Source organism: Rhinoraja longicauda, chromosome 5 (assembly GCF_053455715.1).
Source record: "Rhinoraja longicauda isolate Sanriku21f chromosome 5, sRhiLon1.1, whole genome shotgun sequence".
Lineage (NCBI taxonomy): Eukaryota > Metazoa > Chordata > Chondrichthyes > Rajiformes > Arhynchobatidae > Rhinoraja > Rhinoraja longicauda.
This window is the reverse complement of record NC_135957.1, coordinates 50,772,050-50,785,906: the sequence shown is the minus strand read 5'-3', so window position 1 is coordinate 50,785,906 and position 13,857 is coordinate 50,772,050. Positions and strand designations below refer to the sequence as shown.

Below are 13,857 nucleotides of genomic sequence, written 5' to 3'. Positions count from 1 at the left end.
GGTGGGAATGCAGAATTCAAATTTTGATCAAATCAAATTACAATCAAATATTGAATGGTGGGATAGGCTTGAGTTCTATAGAATCTCAGTCATATCAGTTTTTCAGTCTTAGAAGTACCCCTGAACTGTTATTCCTTCAAAGCTGTCACATTGTCAGTTTAACTAATTTGTAACTCCAATTTACATGAACCCATTGTTATAACCAGCTTGTTATGCCAAACGCATTTCTGAAGCTAGCGTGAAATACATGGCATGAATCAGCTGTCCCTATAACCTCAATATTCAGTCCACTGGCACAGTTGCGCAGCGGTCGAGTTGCTGACTTACTGCGCCTGAGACCCAGGTTCGATCCTGACTATGGCTACTGTCTGTATGGAGTTTGTACGTTCTCCCCAATGTGGGTTTTCTCCGGGTGCTCCGGTTTCTTCCCACACTCCAAAGACGTACAGGTTTGTCGGCTAATTGCCTCGGTTAAATTGTCCCTAATGTGTGTAGGATAGTGTGTATGAATGACACTACTATCCGATCTATGTCCCTCATAGGTCTATAAACCTCTATTAGATCACTCCTCAGCATCCAATGTTCCTATAAAAATAAACCCAGTCTAAGCAATTTATCCTTGTATCAAAAGCCTTCAGACAAAATTCTGATGAATTTCCACATACAGACGAGAATATCATGTGAATATACTACAATTTATTTATCAAATTCCCTTTTCAAAGCAACTCCTGAATCTAGAACATTTTTCATATTGGACAATGTATTCCCGATCCTAACCAAAAATAAATCTTCATGCGGTCGCTAATTCTATTGTTGGTCACCTTGTATGTCCCTTCTGATTATCAATACTTATGCAGCACTAACAATCTTTATTCACTTCATCAGTCATTTCTGATTTCAAACTGTCCTATCAAAGCCATGTTTTCACTCAATGAAACATTAAAGTAGCCTTGTGCCGCTCTCCCATTTCAGGGGCTGTACCCAGAATCTCATGGACTGATTGACAATAGCATGTATGATGTGAACATGAATGCTTTCTTCAATATTCGAGGAAAGGAAAAGAACAATCCTCTGTGGTACAAAGGCCAACCTGTGAGTATTGCAAATGATATTTGTACATTTTAATTACAACATTTTAATTGCAATTTATATGACAAATATTCTTGCTTGACAATATTCTAGCAAACAACATTATAAAGTGCTGAAATACATTTGAACCACAAATAAAACAAGACTACAATCTGTATTTAAAGTGATTTATGTATGTCTGTTAAAAAAAGATAATAATTTGTATTCATTTTTAGATTAACATCTTAACTTATGCACTCAGGATTCCTATACAGGACAATTACAGGCTCTGAAATCAGTGAAAGGAAGCTGCATTCCCTAGCATTTGAATTAAAACCAAACGAGCTGTTGAAATTAGTGCTGGGGCTATTTGGGCTAACATTTCTAGTGCAGAATGCGATCAAAATGCACGTGTTCCGAAAAAAGGGTCCCGACCAAATACTTTCAAGACCTCTTAGTTGATGGTCAGTCTGTTCTGTACCATATCACCAGGACTACCAAGGTGTAGCCTTGAATGGCAGTAACACTCCTGGTGTCCTCCTTCAGGAATATAGCATTGATGAGCCCAACACTGCCACCCTGCCTCTAGCCTTGCTGTTGCCTGCTGTTGATCCAGTCTCTTACCACAAGTATACACACAAAATGCAGAAGTAACTCAGCGGGACAGGCAGCATCTCTGGAGAGAAGGAGTGGGTGATATTTCAGGTCGAGACCCTTCTTCAGACTGAGAGTCAGGGGAGAGGGAGTCTAGAGATATGACGATAAGGAAATGTAGAATGTTTCATTGTCAGCTGAGGGGAAGGTGACAAGGAGGAGTACGAACAGTAAAATTAATCAGAAGGACAGTGAAACTAGTTGGAGAGCTAGGGTGGCGATGGATGAAGAGGGAGGGAAAGCAAGGGCTACTTGAAGTGAGAGAAATCAATATCATACCGTTGGGTGTCAGCTACCTAAGCGAAATATGAGGTATTGTTCCTCCAACCTGCGTTGTGTCTCACTGCCAATGGAGGAGGTCCAGGACAGAAAGGTCAGTGTGGGAATGGGAGGGGAAGTTAAAGTGTTCAGCAACCGAGAGATCACGCAGGCCTAGGCGGACAGAGCGAAGGTGTTCAGCGAAATGATCGCTGAGCCCGCGCTTGGTCTCACGAATATATAGGAGTTCACACCTGGAACAACGGATACAGTAGATGAGGTTGGAGGAGGTACAACTGAACCTCTGCCTCACCTGAAAGGACTGTCAGGGTCCTTGGACAGAGCCGAGGGAGAAGGTATAGGGACAGGTGTTGCATCTCCTGTGGTTGCAGGGAAAAATGCTGGGAAGAGGGTGGTTTGGGTTGGAAAATGGCAACAATTACGCCAAAATAACATTGAACAATTATCTGTCTAAAGTGCCTGCTGCGAGCACTCATTAGATGTGCCCTGATGGCATCCAATTTACTTTATGTTGACAATATCTTCAGAAAACTGCAGAGACTGAATCTAAGCATTCCAAATTAATTGCCTGCTTTTTGGGGGAAAATGCTGCACATTATTGTTACTAATGCCTTTTTATTGAAATCTACTTTATTTGTCGTCGTCCCCCCCCGGGCATTAGTTTAATGTAGACTACAGTGGCTTCTGGCAGAATGTATAAAGGTAAAGGCTGTCATATAAAATGGAAGAACATTTCCAGATATTTTTCTATTTTTAGTTTTTGCTTCCATTGCCTCCAGGCCATTCCAACTGAGTGATGACAAACACAAGCTGAGTTTCTTAGCGTTTTACTGCTAATAAATTCTCTGCTTGAGGTTTTGGAAGAAGTCGTCATCTCTCTGCAAGAATTCCTGTTTTGCTTTAGTGAAATGCATCTAGATTTGAGTGAGTGAGATATTAGACAATAATGTCTTAAATTTGTGGCTCGTGTTTTCTGAATCTAAAGCTATACTAAACCTTTTGTTGGTTTAAATCATTCTCTGGCTTTTGTAAACATCTGGGGCACATAATGGTTTGTACCAGAGTGCACTTGATTATTGACAAAATTAAAACTAAAATCAGAAGTTTAGCTCCTGAGTTCTTTATTGAGATCGTAAGAATATATCATATGGCCCCTCATTCCTACTCCACCATTCAAAAATGGATATGGATCATGTGCAGGCAGATGAGAATCGTTTACTTGGCACCATGTTCAGCACAGACATTGTTGTCTGAAGGGCGTGTTCCTGTGCTGTACTTTTCTATGTTCTGGGTTGTTCTATAAGAACATGTTGATCATTTACCTTGGTGCCAATTTCTGACACTGACACTGTCTTCCCTTAAAATCCAAGTTTATCAACCTCTCTTTTGAATGTACTTGGTGACCTAGATTGCTCAGCTTTTTTGGGTAAAGAATTCCATACCCTTTTTGCAGGAAAACCCTGACTTTCTGAATGGTGAATCCATTATTTTGAGACCGAGATCCCTAATTGTTGATACCCAGAGATATCATTGTTCCTGCATTTACCCATCAAATTCCTGAGGAAAAGTTCTACACTTCTAAGAGATCTCCTCACACTCTAATCTCCAGAGAATCTCGCACCAGACTGAATTCTACTATACCAGGGATAGTCTGGGTTTGTAGATTAATTGGCTTCAGTAAGAATTGTAAATTGTCCCTAGTGTGTAAGATAGTGCTACTGTAAAGGGATCGCAGGTCGGTGCAGACTTGGTGATCCGAGGGGCCTGTTTCCGCGCTATATCTCTAAACTAAACAAACAATCTTGCAAACTTCGGGAGCACTCCTACAATGGCAAGTTTATCCTTTCATATGTATTCACAAACCTAATACATGATCACTATTCCCAGTGAAGTCTCCCCAGGAATGTGTAGGGGCCCAGATCCCAGGGATTGGAAGGCTGTGTAAATTGGCTACAGTTATCACAACTGAAATACTCTCAGAGAAATTCACCGTTGGTCTCCAGAACTGACCAAATAGGAGACTACCGATTTGTTGTAGTACTCAGTCTCCACAAATACAATTTTGTTGATTCATGTGTCCATTTGCACCAGCAGCCAAAGTAAAAAAATGTTCTTCTCTATCTCACGAAAGGAGAAAAATTGGACATGATTTTCCTGCTCTCTAGAGCTCAGCCACTCATCGGTTAACCTTTGTGATCTGCTGGGAATGCTATTGTAGGTCAGCTTTGTGATCTGCTGGGAATGCTATTGTAGGTCAGCTTTGTGATCTGCTGGGAATGCTATTGTAGGTCAGCTTTTCACCTTGGGGTGGATTAGCTTGTCTCCATTAAGCATTTCTTTCTAAGCATGCTTTTATTCAAGCAATCCTGATTCTGATCCTAATGCACACACCGTGTGGCTGTTGTAGCCCATGAGTCTGGGTAAATTCTCTGTCACTGCTCACTGAATGGAGGGCACCAGAAATGCTGAGTGAATTCTGCCAGTGTTTGCAGGTTTCATTACGTAATCATTTACTCTTCCTATAGTTGTGGCTGACAGCGCTGTATCAAGGTCTGAAGACGGGGATCTTCTTCTGGGTTGGATCTGATGTCAAGATAAATGGATCGTACCCAAACATGTATCGACAATTTGACAAGTATGTAGGGAAAAGACATGTGAATATGCCCATCTTTAAGAAGAATTAAATGGTATTTCAAGTGTTTTATTGTCATATGTCCTGAAACAGAACAATTAAATTCTTTCTTGCAGCAGCACAACAGATATGTAAACATAATACTCTGTAATATGCATTGTGTGTATGTACATATATGTATATAAATATATCTATATATAGCAAAGACAAAACCAATCTCTAACGATGCTAGCTGCCTTTTTGAGGCAGGAACTCCTGTAGATCGTTTGGATGGTGAGTAGGTTAGTACCCGTGATGGACATGGCAGTGTTCACAACTTCTTCTTTCCTGAGCGTTCGAGTTGCCAAACCAGGCCGTGATTCACCCAGTCAATCTGCTCTCTTCTGTACACCTATGGAAGTTCAAGAGAGTATTAATTGACATCCTCAATCTTTTAAGGAAGTAGAGGTGTTGACGGGCTTTTTGTTCATTAAAAAAAATACATTTTATGTATGCTAGGTCCAGGACAGATCTTCAGGTATATGCATGCCCAGGAATTATGTGCTTGAAGTCAAGAAAATGGTGTTGCATCAGGCAGTGCTTCATGATATTCTGAGGAATGTTCATGTACCTGATACAATGTATTATTGGGTGGGGAGATGGGTGAAATTGGAGATGGAAGAGAAGGATGAGAAGAAGGTGGATGGATGTATGTTCAATCATCCAGAGATAGCAGCTAAATACAAGTTAACGTGGTTTGTGTTAAACAGTTACAGAAATGGCAGGAGGACTCTAAAATAGTTTACAAAAGATTCTGAAATCTGCAAATTGGAGACTTGCACCAGGTGATAAGATGACAATCTCGCAGGTGAAGTTGAAAATTATCTCTCGTGCATTGGGGAATTTTATAGAAATGTGGAGCATCACATTAAGTGGGAGCACTATAAAATTAAACATAGCTTCAATGTGATTTTTCAAATGCGTCTTTTTATTTTTAAGAACCGTTCCATTTGAACAAAGAGTTTTCACAATTCTTAAGTGGCTGGATTTGCCAGAAAAAGACAGGTAATCATTTATGTTTATTAATGAATTAACTAAAGCACTTTCATTCATATTAAGTGATCCAAACTTTGAAAGGGCTTAATTTGTTTAGGATTCCACTGAATTGTGTGCAGTAGCATTGTCAAGAGTTTTCTGAAAAATCTTGAAAAATGGCACACTCTATAGTCTCCCACAAACCTGTGTAGGTTCCAGAGGATAATTAGAAAAATATGCAGAAAGTGGCAATCTCAGTGTATTTCTCAATACTGAAATGATTCAATATTTTGTTATCACTTTGGCATTCTGTCCCCCTCTTCGCTCCATCCTTGAAAACTTTTGGGCCAAGATGAGATAATGTTCCACAGACTGCCCTTGGAAGAAGAAACAAAATGAGTGTGTGTGAATGTGCAAGATGTTGGCAGATTTTCTTGACAGAACACAGCTCTCTCCAGTCATGTTCTCACTCATGACCACATTTGCACAAAGGCATACTTGCTTTGGGACAAGGGAGTGAGAAGCAAGGTCATTGTATGTCCTCCACATAAATCCTTAACTGACCAGCACACAAAGCATGGATACAACTTGACAATCTACAACTTACTTGTACCCCTGGTTCAAAAACACATGATGCAGTGCTTTTATATGTTTTACAAAGGCTAGAAATTATATAATAATAAAACATTGAATTGAAGAAGGTTCCTGACCCGAAACATCGCCTATCCATTCCCTCCACAGATGTTGCCTGACCCACTCCAGCACTTTGTATTTTACTCAAGATTTCATTGTTTGTAATTCCCTGTGTCTCCAAATGTATAGAAGACACCTACTTTTGCCTTTAAATTTTGAATGTGGAATTAGTGGGCCATTAATCCTGATATTGTTGATGTGCTGAGCCAGGTTTAATGAGGGCATACATCTGTTATTATTCCGTAGAGATGAATAAATATTGTTTCATCATTCTTTTGATTAAGTTGCTTGAAAGTAGGAATATAGTGCATAGTTCTCTTATCTAAGTAATATTTGCAGTTTAATTTGGAAGTGGGCTGTATCCTGAACCGTGAACTGAAATAATACTTTAAATTAAAAGGCAAGAGAAAAGAAAACTGTATTTCTACCCTCTTTCTGAATGACGGCCTTTTTGTTCAATGATTAAAATGTCCTTGAATTAGCAGTACTTATTTTTCAAATCTTTGTGCTTTTCAAGGATTATTCGTTGTGAAAGTTAGGTTCTTCACAAAGTAGCTCACTGATCAATATCTCCTTCGAAATAGGAAATAAATTTAACATTTCTTTTGAAGAGATCTCATGCAAGCATGCTTTTTAATTTATTGTTCAGTTTCTTGTTTCCCATAACATATGGGATGAATGGCAGCCTTTTGTGCACATGTTAGTTAACCCTTCAGCCAGATTGCTTCATAATCATTTATTTAATCCATTTTATGTGACTTTAGCAAAGGCGAACATCAATATTTATTCCTGAAATAGATCTGCGCTGACTTAAAATATATTCGGAATTAATTGCATAGTTTCTGCCTCAGTAATTACCTATAGAAATTATAGCTTGTTAAATATCCCTTCTAACCTCCCATCTTCATTCTGGTTATGGTGAATTAGTGTCTCTGGCTCTTCAAAGTTTCAAAGTCAGTTTATTGTCACATGTACCAATAAAGGTACAGTGGAATTCAGGTGACCATCTGACAGGATGAACAGGCTCTTGGTCCAACCAATGGTAACAATCAGATACAGGTTATTTTCACAAAACTCATCTGAATTCTGCAACTCTCCATTCGATCAATGTGCTCCATTGCTGGGGAAAACCTTTCATTTCATTGAAGCTTTATTGTATTCATTCTATAAAATCTTGCTTGTAATGTGAGGCATGTATACACCAGCACACTGCTAATACTATGTATAGTCAATGTTTTGTTTAAATTGAACATCTCCACTTATTTAAAATGACACTAATAAAAAACAATTCATTTTGACTTTGTCACCATCTACCTTTAAAGAGATTTGCCAATCTGCTCCTAGGTCGAAGCTGCCTGTCAAATTGTAACTTATCCACTGTGTCAATCATTAAGGACATTTTTGATCTACTAAATTATTATGCAAACTAATAATCTCAATTGATTCTTTGACGGCATGTTCCCTTTCAGAGGCTGCCAATTTTAATTTTGCTCCTGTCTATCAATAAAGCTAATTGCAAATAGTCAACATTATCCTCATTAACTCCAGAATTTGTGATTACTCATAGTATCAGCGTTTTTCACCATTGCTCAACAGTAAAGAATTGGCTCATTATTGTCCTTTGAAAATGGATTTGTTGTTTCAGACCTGATTTCTACGCCCTCTATTTGGAGGAACCAGATTCTACAGGACATAGAAGTGGACCTAATGGCGAGAATGTAAGTGACCTTTCATTCTCTGTTTCCTGGTAGATGTAAACTAATATACATATTGTATTGGAATTCTCTTCATAAATCCTGGTTCTTCTTACTGGGCACTTTGTCCAGCGTCCGCAGCTGATTCAATATTAGTTTTTTTTAGTTCCAGACATTCACACACAGTGCACATGGAGCACGCAATTTGCACATAGTTTAGAGATACAGCATGGAAACAGACTCTTCTGCCCACTGAGTCTGCGTAGACCAGCGATCCCCACATATTAACACTATCCTACACACCCTAGGGACATTATTTTTTACATTTACCAAGCCAATTTACCTACAAACCTGTCCATCTTTGGAGTGTGGGAGGAAACTGAAGATCTCGGAGAAAACCCACGCGGTCATGGGGAGAACATACAAACTCCGTACAGACAGTGGCTGTGGTCGGGATCGAACCCGGGTCTCCGGTGCTGCATGCGCTGCGAGGCAGCAAATCTACTGCTGCGCCACTTGGCCACCCTTTTTACTGCAATCCATTATAAAGGTTTCACACTATCTGGGTAAGAACTGCTTCTCGCTGTTACTGTTGGGCAGGAGGTTCAGAAGCTTGAAGTCCCACACCACCAGGTTCAGGGACAGCTGCTTTCATACAACTATCAGGTTCTTGAACTTGTCTTCATAACCCTAATTCTGCCTTGTCAAACTATGGACCACATCTTGAACAAAATCTGAACTTTCTCTGAATTCAGTATTTTTGCAATAATGTATTTTTTTTGTATGGTCTTTTTCATATCAATGTCTTGTAGAATTTGTAGAGTTCGTATGTAATGTTTCGTATGTAATGTTCGTATGCTCGTGTGTTGTCCGAGTCTGTGGAAATGATGCAGTTACTATCAGAATTTTCATTATACCTGTACCTCACTGTACATCATGATATTAAACTCCACTTGATTTGCTGAGAAGTGAAATCATACAGATGTAGGAAGTTGTCTATAAGAGCTCAGAAACTACGACTCTTAATTTTCTACAACTTCAAATTAGTTCTCCTCAAGTCAAAATAATGCGTTCTTCTCAAGATGTTTTTTAAATGTTTGTGTATAACATTGGGCTCGCACTCTGTAGAGTAGGTCCCTGTCACTGACGTTATTGTGGCCACTGTTTCCCAAGGTATATTAGCCTTCCTCATCCCAGGTGCCCTGGTAATGTGGTGCCAGATGTTTTTTGTGTGCCTGGCTGAGATGTGATTTTCTTTGATATGCTGCAGAGATGGGGTAAATATACATGTGATAGTAAGCAGAGTTTTGTTCTTGTTATTTATTGTGTTCTTTGCTCTTAATATCCAGATAGCAAATGCGCTGGAAAGAGTGGATGCAATGGTGGCGATGTTGATGGATGGGCTTAAACAAAGAAACCTGCATCAATGTGTCAATCTTATTGTGATATCAGACCACGGTAGGATTGCATGGTTGCAAATGCACAATTTGAAACAAATGACCAATGGTCTTTTACACCGCTTCCCCCCAATGTCTATGTTCCTATTTCTAAGTCATCAAATTTCAGTTTTGTTATCTCTATTCCTAGATTTCACTAACAGTGTTTTTTGGCGGAGTCTTAGCTGGAGCTAAATCTTTCCCTTTGTGGTTTCCTCTGTCAGTAGGAGCAGTGCTGGAGACAGAGATTAAAATGATGTATTATTGCAATCTCTCTTAATAATTCCCTTCCTTCACCACCTTCTTCCTCGGACCAGCAGACATCTGGCAAGTCGTGAACCAGAAGCATAGCAGTAATCTGGAACCTGCACCCATATAAAGCTATTGTGGTCATATTGATTGGAAATTTCAAAGCCATGTTTGTTGGATTTCTGTATCTGGAGCTAAATGATTCAAATTGACCAGGATTTAATTTTTGATCCTAGATCCAGCTTTGAAGGGCTAATAGACAACCTTCAGTTCCTAAAATCATTGCAAGGTAGAAACCTCATGGTGCGGTATGGGCTAGAAAAGCAGCTCAAAGGATCCGGTGTATATAGTAGCTTCTGTTGCAAGTTGACACTAAATTAATTTCAGGTTTTCCACCCCTGCTTGACATCTGATTGCTAACTTACAACATGGGAAGCTCTGCTAGATGCCAGAGATATGTGTTTGGTGGTGTAGGTGTATCAAGATCATTGTAGCCTCAGAGCCCGAGATCCGGATTCCATCCTGGCTATGGGTGCGGTCTGTGTGGAGTTTGTATTCTCCCTGAGACCATGTGGGTTTTCTCCGGGTGCTCCCGTTTTCTCCCATATTCCCGAGACGTGCAGGTTTGTAGACCAATTGGCTTCTGTAAATTTCCCTTTGTGTGTCGATTGCAAAGGTGGGATAACATGGAACTGGTGTACAGGTGATCGTTGGTTGGCATGGACTTGGTGGGCTGAAGAGATTGTTTCCACTCGCTATCTCTAAACTAAACTAAACTAAAGTGCCTGGCCCCTTTAGTCCTCTACATTCTATTGGGAGGCCACCAAAATATATGTAAGCTGATCGTCTGGTTCTGATAATTAATAGGAATAAAGACACAAAGTAAATGAAGATAGGGTCAAAGATTTTTCTGTCCACGCGCTAGTGTTTTGGGAGCTACTGAAGGTTACTGAGCAAAGGGATGAATATATGGGATGAGATGTGATGAAAAGTGCAGGTTATCTGGGGTGGAATCGGAAAGACTTGAAGGCAGGTTCTTGACTTTAAAGAGAGTGCTGCATTCCTACAAGACTATTTCATGTTTTGAATACAATACAATACAATACAATATATCTTTATTGTCATTGTAATAATAATAATAATAATAATAAAACATTTATTTTATGTAGCGCTTTTCCAAGTGCTCAAAGACGCTTTACAAAAACAGTCATGACATAAAAACAAACAGACGAACTATCCTGACGGAGAAGCGGCGAACAAATAGCGCCAGCATCCTCTCACGTCAGGGTCCGGCAGTAGACAATAAAGAACACAAGACACACAATTACAATTTTAACACAAACAGCCATCACAGTGATTGCTCCAGACACACCCTCACTGTGATGGAAGGCAAAGAAAAGTCTTATTCTTCGCCCGTGGTGCCACGAGGCGATCGAGGTTCCCGACTTTTAAAGCCCCCACCGGGCGATGGAAAGTCCCAGGGCCGAGCCGAGCAGGCCGATGAAGGTCCTGAGCCCCCACCGGGCGATGGAAAGTGCCGCGGCCAGGCCACGCAGGGCGATGAAGGGCCTGCGAGCGGGTCGATCAAACCTCGGGCTCCGGGCGGTCGAAGCTGCTACGGCTGGAGCTCCCGAAAGCCGGTCGCCAGCCAGGGACCTGCGAACTCCAGATGTTGCGGTCTGCAGGGCCCACGGCCGAAGCCTCCGAGATGGTAAGTCCAGGCCCTGCGACCGGAGTCTTCAAGGTTGATCCCAGCTGGAGGCCGCCGACTCCACGGTGTTGGGCCATAGCGCGAACGGAGATACGACACGATAAAGGTCGCATCTCCGTTGATGAGGAGATTGGAAAAAAAGTTTCCCCCACCCCCCCCCCCACCACCCCCCACATAAACAGAGTTAAAAATAGATCAAAACGTACATTTAAACGATGACAATAGACAAAACAAAAAAAAAAAGACAGAGAGACTGCCGGTGAGCCGCAGCTGCAGAGTGCAGCCACGCCCCTATTGTACAGGGGTACAACGAGATTGGGAATGCGCCTCCCATACGATGCAATAATTTAATTAGCTAGTCAGTATTAATTTAAACAACCCAATGAAACAAATTGTAACAGTTTTAAAACAGAATAAAGTGCAAGTAGATCTGTGCCGGATCACTGTGCGATGTGACCATCCGGCTCAGCAGAACCGGTTTATAGCAGCTATGGACCTGGGGATGAAGCTGTTCCTGAGTCTCGAGGTGTGGGCGCAGAAGGCCTTGTATCGTCTGCCCGATGGTAGAAGTTCGAACAGACTGTTGCAGGGGTGTGAAGAGTCTTTGTGGATGCTGGTGGCTTTTCTGCATCGTGTGTTGTAGATGCCCTCCAAGGCTGGTAGCTGTGTTCCGATGGTCCTCTGAGCTCTATGGACTACCCGCTGAAGAGCTTTCCTCTCTGCCTCCGTGCAGCTGAGGTACCACTCAGGGATGCCATGTGTTAGAATGCTCTCTATGGTGCAGCGGTAGAATGTCGTCAGCAGCTGTTGGGGTAGACCAGACTTCTTCAGTGTTCTTAGGGAAAGACATTTTACAGTTTTCGGGGACACATTTTAGACTCCAGGTCTAAGAGTGAGAAGGCCAGTTGTCCACAATATGGGGAATTACCTGGACAGCTACTATGTATTCAGAACAAGATGAACCAGATAACAGTATAACAGTATAACAGAACTTTATTGTCATTCGGTATAAATACCGAACGAAATTTCAGCAGTCACAAGACACAGCAAAAAAGAAAAGAACACAGGACACACGACCCCAACACCAACATCCATCACAGTGACTCCAAACACCCCCTCACTGTGATGGAAGGCAACAAAACTTCCACTCTCTTCCCCCCCGTGCCCACGGACAGGCAGCTCGACCCCTACCGAGGCAACCGACACGCACAGCCCCCGCAAGGGGATGGAAGACCCCGCGGCCGAGCCACACCGGGCACTGAAACGTCCCGCGGCCGAGCCGCGCCGGCAATGTTAAATCCAGCGGCCGAGCCGCACCGGGCGATGGAAGGCACCGCGGCCGCTGCTAAGTCCCGCGGCCGAGCCGCACCGGACACTGAAACGTCCCGCGGCCGAGCCGCACCGGGCACTGAAACGTCCCGCGGCCAAGCCGCGCCGGCGATGTTAAGTCCAGCGGCCGAGCCGCACCGGGCACTGAAACGTCCCGCAGCCAAGCCGCGCCGGCGATGTTAAGTCCCGCAGCCGAGCCGCACCGGGCACTGAAACGTCCCGCAGCCGAGCCGCGCCGGCGATGTTAAGTCCAGCGGCCGAGCCGCACCGGGCACTGAAACGTCCCGCAGCCAAGCCGCGCCGGCGATGTTAAGTCCAGCGGCCGAGCCGCACCGGGCGATGGAAGGCCCCGCGGCCGAGCCGCACCGAGCACTGAACCGTCCCGCGGCCATACCGGGCGATGGAAGGCCCCGCGGCCGAGCCGCGCCGGGCACTATTAGGTCCCGCGGCCGAGCCGCGCCGGCGATGTTAAGTCCAGTGGACGAGCTGGAAGGCCCCGCGGGCGATGGAAGGCCCCGCGGCCAAGCTGCGCCCCGGGGAAGAGATCCACCCCATCCCACCCCCCCGCACATACACAGCCAAAAACAGAAACAAAAACCATCCCAACACCGACACACAAAAAAAAGACAGACTGCCAGAGAGCCGCAGCCGTTAGAATATAAAGTGCAGCTGAGATTGTATATTTAAGATGTACGCCAAAATCAAGCAGAAACATGATTTATTTGATTGTGATGTCTCTTGCAATAAAGATATCCTGCAATATTCTCTGCCCTGTTTTTCTACATTGAATTTGACATTATGAGGAAAGGTGTGACTTTTTTCCTGGCTGAAATGAAATGCCTATCCTGAAAGTTATTATTTTTCCAGTCATTTCAATTTGTGTCCTCTGATCTGTTGGCTCATACTTCAATGCAACGATTTAGGTTTATTTATCTGACCGGTGTTATTAAATGCATCATTACCCACAGTTAAGTAAATGGCATCATCATTTTTTCCTACTTCACTCCTCATTTTTTTCTAATGGTTTCCCCTCTATTGTTCATCACTGTCCTTTCCAGTATTCTAAAGAATGGCTCAATCCTGAGAGCTCTGAGTGGA

The 13,857-nt window shown here is 42.6% G+C and overlaps 1 protein-coding gene across 2 annotated transcripts in view; it reads left to right on the top strand.

Moving 5' to 3' along the window:
- LOC144593638 (venom phosphodiesterase 2-like) overlaps positions 1 to 13,857 on the top strand; it is a 101,087-nt gene that overhangs the window by 57,511 nt on the left and 29,719 nt on the right. For both annotated transcript variants that reach the window (XM_078399513.1, XM_078399511.1), the window contains 5 exons: positions 973 to 1,092; positions 4,527 to 4,636; positions 5,612 to 5,677; positions 7,986 to 8,058; positions 9,384 to 9,492. In XM_078399513.1, coding sequence (XP_078255639.1) covers positions 973 to 1,092; positions 4,527 to 4,636; positions 5,612 to 5,677; positions 7,986 to 8,058; positions 9,384 to 9,492 — 478 coding nt within the window. The remainder of the gene's footprint in view (positions 1 to 972; positions 1,093 to 4,526; positions 4,637 to 5,611; positions 5,678 to 7,985; positions 8,059 to 9,383; positions 9,493 to 13,857) is intronic.